The 7186-nt window shown below is 44.9% G+C and overlaps 1 protein-coding gene across 1 annotated transcript; it reads left to right on the top strand.

The window, feature by feature from the left end:
• Positions 1 to 2212: 2212 nt before the first annotated feature.
• LOC139537302 (transmembrane protease serine 4-like) lies at positions 2213 to 6783 on the top strand. Its single transcript, XM_071338451.1, has 13 exons — positions 2213 to 2362; positions 2498 to 2561; positions 2712 to 2849; positions 3035 to 3187; positions 3907 to 4033; positions 4130 to 4243; positions 4321 to 4364; positions 4507 to 4669; positions 4787 to 4953; positions 5300 to 5395; positions 5961 to 6103; positions 6244 to 6393; positions 6558 to 6783. Exons 3-13 carry the CDS (start codon positions 2717 to 2719, stop codon positions 6567 to 6569), a joined length of 1302 nt encoding a protein of 433 aa, XP_071194552.1. The 5' UTR covers positions 2213 to 2362; positions 2498 to 2561; positions 2712 to 2716; the 3' UTR covers positions 6570 to 6783.
• Positions 6784 to 7186: the final 403 nt, after the last annotated feature.

The following is a 7186-nucleotide window of genomic DNA, read 5'->3' as shown; positions in this document are numbered from 1 at the left end:
CCACCAGCCTCCTCTGACATACCCCTGTTCCACCACATCCCCTCATTATGTACAGTCGTGGCCAAAAGAGAATGACACAAATATACATTTTCACAAAGTCTGCTGCCTCAGTTTGTATGATGGCAATTTGCATATACTCCAGAATGTTATGAAGAGTGATCAGATGAATTGCAAAGTCCCTCTTTGCCATGCAAATTAACTGAATCCCCCAAAAAACATTTCCACAGCATTTCAGCCCTGCCACAAAAGGACCAGCTGACATCATGTCAGTGATTCTCTCGTTAACACAGGTGTGAGGGTTGACGAGGACAAGGCTGGAGATCACTCTGTCATGCTGATTGAGTTCGAATAACAGACTGGAAGCTTCAAAAGGAGGGTGGTGCTTGGAATCATTGTTCTTACTCTGTCAACCATGGTTACCTGCAAGGAAACACATGCCCTCATCATTGCTTTGCACAAAAAGGGCTTCACAGGCAAGGATATTGCTGCCAGTAAGATTGCACCTAAATCAACCGTTTATCAGATCATCAAGAACTTCAAGGAAAGCGGTTCAATTGTTGTGAAGAAGGCTTCAGGGCGCCCAAGAAAGTCCAGCAAGCGCCAGGACCGTCTCCTAAAGTTGATTCAGCTGCGGGATCGGGGCACCACCAGTACAGAGCTTGCTCAGAAATGGCAGCAGGCAGGTGTGAGTGCATCTGCACGCACAGTGAGGCGAAGACTTTTGGAGGATGGCCTGGTGTCAAGAAGGGCAGCATAGAAGCCACTTCTCTCCAGGAAAAACATCAGGGACAGACTGATATTCTGAAAAAGGTACAGGGATTGGACTGCTGAGGACTGGGGTAAAGTCATTTTCTCTGATCAATGCCCTTTCCAATTGTTTGGGGCATCCGGAAAAAAGCTTGTCCGGAGAAGACAAGGTGAGCGCTACCATCAGTCCTGTGTCATGCCAACAGTAAAGCATCCTGAGGCCATTCATGTGTGGGGCTGCTTCTCAGCCAAGGGAGTGGGCTCACTCACAATTTTTCCTAAGAACACAGCCATGAATAAAGAATGGTACCAACTTCTCCCAACCATCCAGGAACAGTTTGGTGACTAAGAATGCCTTTTCCAGCATGATGGAGCACCTTGCCATTAGGCAAAAGTGATAACTAAATGGCTCGGGAACAAAACATCGATATTTTGGGTCCATGGCCAGGAAACTCCCCAGACCCTAATCCCATTGAGAACTTGTGGTCAATCCTCAAGAGGCGGGTGGACAAACAAAAACCAACAAATTCTGACAAACTCCAAGCATTGATTATGCAAGAATGGGCTGCCATCAGTCAGGATGTGGCCCAGAAGTTAATTGACAGCATGCCAAGGCGGATTGCAGAGGTCTTGAAAAAGAAGGGTCAACACTGCAAATATTGACTCTTCGCATCAACTTCATGTAATTGTCAATAAAAGCCTGACACTTATGAAATACTTGTAATTATACTTCAGTATTCCATAGTAACATCTGACAAAATTATCTAAAGACACTGAAGCAGCAACCTTTGTGGAAATTAATATTTGTGTCATTCTCAGGACAATTGGCCATGACTGTACTGTCTGTTTGTTTGTCAGAATCCAGACAATTTACAGTTGGTGATGCACTCACATAGATCAGTCAATAAAATGTACAGTAGTTTACTCATATGGGATATCTAGAATCATGACAGTAGAGATCAATAATGTCTTTTGACAACCATAGATGTCAAAAGTGATAGATAGACAGACAGTGCTGGGCCTGTAGTATCATCAAAGATGGTGGACAAGGGAAACGTCTAATGCTTGGGATGTCCCACCTCTGATGTCACCCTATTAAAGTTGACATTGAAAATTGTTAATGTAAGGGTTAAGTTTAGGGTAGTGACTTCCCAAGGATCACAGATAGCACTGAGCATAAATGAAGGCTCTTTACCTTAGACAAAAACGGTCACAGTTCCAGTCTGCTTAATTAAGGGGTGGCTCTCCCATAGGCACCAATGATTTAGCAGCTGGGTCTGGTCTTCTTAGTAGTTCATTGACTGTATATGAACCAGAAAAAAGGAGCGAGTGAGACGTCTCTAGCTTCCTCTTCCGTCTCTGGTATTATCCCAGCCAGGGCCAAAAACAGCCTGATTCCACTAATCACATCACCTCCACACACCAAACCAATTAGCTTAATTAGCAAAGATCCTGCCCCACCTGCTGATTGGTCATTAGGGCACAGGATGTGCTTGTTAGAGTAATGGCATTGTGGCATCTGTCTGTTTGATGGCTGTTTCTAGAGCTTGGCAGAAGCCTTACCTGATTTTTCCTGAGAGCAGCTGATAGACAGGACAGCCTGGTGGGCACACTGGTAAGATATGAGACAGGGACATACTAACTGTACCTTTCGCTCTACAAGTGTATATCATTATACATTTAGATTTGCACAAATGTTTGCGGTTCAGATGCTGTTCATTTTGTTGATCTCTCTTCTCCTCCCTTTTAGATTCACACACACACTGCTGTTCGGAGCATCAAGCACAAGCCCACACATCTAGACCTGTCTCGAGGTGAGTTAAAACAGATTGCTGTATATCACCTGGAGAACCACATCATACTGTAGCCTTTATTATTATTACTGCCAAAATGGGAGAGGAACTTGTTTTTTAACACAACTCACATCTGACTACCTTAACTGTCCTCACCTCTCACTCCGACAGCTCTGATGATGCTTCAACGCCAGAAGAGGCAGGTTACAGTGGCCCGGAGGGACCAGGGGGCTAAGAAGAAGATGACCCTGATCACTGTGTGTTGTGTACTGGTCACACTTGGGATATTGGCAGTGGGTGCTTACTTCAGTATGTCCCGCCATCTCATGTCTCAACTTCAACTACCATTTAAAGCCTGGAGTTTCTCTAAAGCATATTCCTGTTGTAATGTAGCCTGTATTGTAGAGTTGTACCACTGTCAACCTTCGGATTGTCTTTTCCTCCTTCATCCTCTGTACCCCTCTCCATCCTATATCCACTCTCGTCTTCCCCAGTCTGGTGTCTTGTCGACAGCAAGTTCTTCTTCTGCTCCCAGTCATTGAAGTTCATCCCTGTGGCGATGGTGTGTGATGGGAAAGCAGACTGTGCTGGTGGAAAGGACGAGCTCACATGTGTGTCCAGCAAGCCGGCCAACGCCACCTTCCCAGGCAAGACCACCAGCACCACCCTCCATCTCGTCCATCTGTTTTCCCTTCCCTCTATCATCATCGTCTCATCTTACCATACCACTCTCTGATTCTTCTTTCTCTTAAAGGGGAAATCTGCAGTTGCTACATACATTTTTGGACTTAAAAATTAATGATTTGTACCCATTTATTGTTGAAGAATATAAATGATCAATGCCTCGTGCTTAGTTTAACTGTCGTATGGGAGAGTGGGGTAAGTTGAGCCATTTTATGTAGAATATTATAGTAAATACTACAGTATTATCCACAAACACTGTAGTAAATACTACAGTAATGTCTGCAAAAATACTACATTAATTTGTGTATACCCTGCCATTTCCCTTCCCCCATGCCTCAGTTTGTGCCAGCATAAGTGAGAACCCTGCACGTTAAGTACAGACCATATTGTGTTCCATACAGATTATAGGAAAAAGCAGAAGCTCTGAACTATCCATTCAGACACCAGTTCTACCTACAGTGCCTACAGGTTATGGAAAATGTTCTCTTATAGTATTCTCCAATAGGTGTCCTCATGGAGAAAGCCTTCACTTATATGTCAAATGTAATAAAACAACTGTAAATTAACAGTAAACTTGTAAATACTACAAGTCTGCAAAAACACTAGATGGGTGGGGAAAACACTTCTTTTTTTTTACTGCCGATTGCCCATTTAACTCCTCCATCCTTGTCTCTCTCTGTAGTGCGGTTGGTGGGTGAGAGCATGGTGCTACAGGTGTTCAGGGTGGAGGCTGGGTGGAGCACTGTGTGTGCAGACGACTGGGGATTGAGCGACACCCGCAGTGCCTGTCAGCATCTGGGATACACACTGTAAGATGACAGCTCCGCACTCTTCTATTCAGTAAGATACATACAGTCTCATGCATCTCCTGTATATATCTGGCTACTGTTTGTCATCTACACCAGGAACCCTAAAAGCGATAGACTGGATATCACCAGCCTACACCACTCACTGGGAGAGTCCTTCAGTGCAGTAAGAGCAAGAACTAAGGGTCCCCTTCACACTGCACTCATCAGCAGGTAGATGTTCTACTGGATGCTGTCCAGCCATCTGACTGTTTAGGTGTGAGAAACTGACAATCCTCTCTGTTTCTCAGACAAACCTGCATCTCAGGCTCTGTGATAGCTCTCTCCTGCTCAGGTAAATATCTAAAATGATCACCATCTACACACTTTTGCCACTACTCTATACTTCATGGTGCCCCCGAAAGAAATTGTTTGACTTTTGTATTAAGTTGGAAGTGCTTACCATATTGCTTGTCATCCCATGTGTGTCCCTCCAGACTGTGGGGATGCGGTGGGGCAAGACCGGGTGGTGGGAGGTTCTGACACCACCATAGAGGAGTGGCCGTGGCAGGCCAGCCTGCAGAAAGACAAGCAGCACGTCTGTGGAGGCTCCCTGGTCTCCCTCACCTGGCTTATCACCGCTGCACACTGCTTCAGCCGGTCAGCACACATACTCACAATTGTGTTTTGCATTATTACGCTCTTTGCTGTCATAACATTTGTTAATTTTGCATATGCAAAACAAATGCTGACTTTTTTTCTTTCACACACACCCAGTGATGGGAAGGATCTGAACCTCTGGCAAGTGGTGCTGGGTAGGACCCACCTGATGTCTACTGGTGGGATTTCTGTAGCAGCCATTATAATCAATAAAGATTACAATGGTTTCACTCACGACTATGACATCGCCATGCTGAAGCTCACCAGGCCTGTCACTACCGGAGGTACTGGACACCTCTCCAGCAGTTACTCAACCGTCCCAAAGTCCTTTACAGTAGCCTATAACCTTCATTGCTCAGCATGATGGATGGGAACATGTACACACACACACACACACACACACACACACACACACACACAGGAGGTTAACTTCCCATACTGTCCTCTAGTGTTATGAAGTTGAACTGCCAGGACTGTATTTCTGTCATTGAAGAAAATAGAACAGTGACAATAAATGTTTTGTCATACCTGTGGTATACGGTCTGGTATACCACAGCTTTCAGACAATCAGGATTCAGGGCTCAAACCACATAGTTTTATAATTTAAAAAAATGTGTCTTGACTCTCCAGACACCCTCCGCCCAGTGTGCCTGCCACCCCACAGCCTGCCTCTGAAGGCAGGGGACCCCTTGGTGGTGACTGGCTGGGGCTTCCAGCAGGAGAAAGGTGAGACTGGACAGGGCTATCTGTACAGAGCAGAAGGCAGGTCTATAACTAAGCTTAATCATACATCCTATCTATATATATTTTTACATTTTAGTCATTTAACAGACTCTTATCCAGAGCGACTTACAGGAAAAACTAGTGTTGCTCGAGGGCACATTGACAGCTTGGAGATTTTAACCAGCAACCTTTCGGTTACTGGCCCAATGCTCTTAACCACTAGGCTACCTACCACCATATTGTAGACCAAAGCCCTGACAATGGCAGAGCGTATACAAGTGCACACTTCCATGTCCGGCCATTGTCTCTGTTCAGCTTTCTTGTGTTCTTAGTGTAAGAGGCTACCTGTATCTCCTGAGCGGCAGTTAGCCTAGTGGTTGGGACAGTAACCGAAAGGTTTCTTGTTTGAATCCCTGAGCTGGCAAGGTGGAAAAAAGCTGCCATTTTGCCCTTGAGCAAGGCAGTTAATTGCTCCCCGGACCTCTGATTCAGAGGGGTTGGGTTAAATGTGGACACATTTCGGTTGAATGCATTGTTGTACAACTGACCAGGGTTTCCTCTTTCCCAGGTAAAATCTCCTCAATTCTGCAGAGTGCCACTGTGTCTCTGATTGACAGGAAGGTGTGCTCCCGCCCCTCCATCTACGGCCCCTCACTCACTCCCAGAATGCTGTGCGCAGGGAACATGGAGGGCAAAGTGGATGCGTGCCAGGTAGAGCTCCTCCACCAACACACATGCCTACAAAATGGCTGCTTTTAGTTTGCTAGACTATCACACTGCCAATGCAGTCATACTTTGCATTTGTCTTCTAATGCCATTTATTTTGCTCTCACTCCCTCTTTCTCTCCCAGGGTGACAGTGGGGGTCCACTGGTGTTCCTATCCAAGTGTTGGCAGCTGGTGGGGGTGGTGAGCTGGGGGGTGGGCTGTGCCCGCCCGGGGAACCCTGGGGTCTACTGCAGTGTAGAGCAGCAACTCAACTGGATCTACTCCATCATGGAGGTGGGTGTCTGGCCACTATCACAGACCTCTCTAGGACTCAAAAGAGGGAGGGCAGGGCCAGATAATGTGATGGAAAACTGGTACCTCATTTTTATGCATTCCTACTTGTTATAGGTGTCTATAAAATTCCTTACCTGATATGATTTGTTTGTCCTATTTTTCAGATGTACTCCTAAAAATCCAGTTTCTCTCCGAGATGACTCTCTCTCAATGAGCGCTGAGTGAGTCTGGCAAACATTCACTCAAAGGACCAACACATCCTACTAACCTGTGACTGAATACTGCGCTGTGAATGTTTACCTTTTTATTATTTTATACTCCCTTTGAGAGATGTAAGTACTGTATGAGATTTTTGTATGTATTTTAATAAATTTGATTTTTGTGAAGGGTTGTGATTTGATAATATTGTCAATTTTTTTTGACAGCCAACAAATGACAACATGGTTTTATTTAAACGTTTATTGGATTCTGGTGGCTTTTATAATAAAGAATATAGCTGATATGCATGGTGGAGAGATTACATGGGGGGGCATCATTTGAGAGGGAGTAAAGGGAAATGAATGTACATTTGCGTTAGTTGGGATAGCAATGTGGGACCAAGGTGTCAGTAATGTCTGGCGACATTATAGATTCACAAACATTCTGTTGTCAAAAGTGCAATAATGGATGACAGAGGTCACTATTTCTGCTACTACAACGTGGTACAACAGTGTTCTCAATTTCCAAACTACAAAGATTAAACATTCATATTGCTTCATCCATCCAGTTCTTTTCAGTACAGTTGTCAGCGTAC

Source organism: Salvelinus alpinus, chromosome 13 (assembly GCF_045679555.1).
Source record: "Salvelinus alpinus chromosome 13, SLU_Salpinus.1, whole genome shotgun sequence".
NCBI classification, from domain to species: Eukaryota; Metazoa; Chordata; class Actinopteri; order Salmoniformes; family Salmonidae; genus Salvelinus; species Salvelinus alpinus.
Note: the sequence above shows the minus strand (reverse complement) of the source record. Positions and strands in the feature narration are given on the sequence as shown.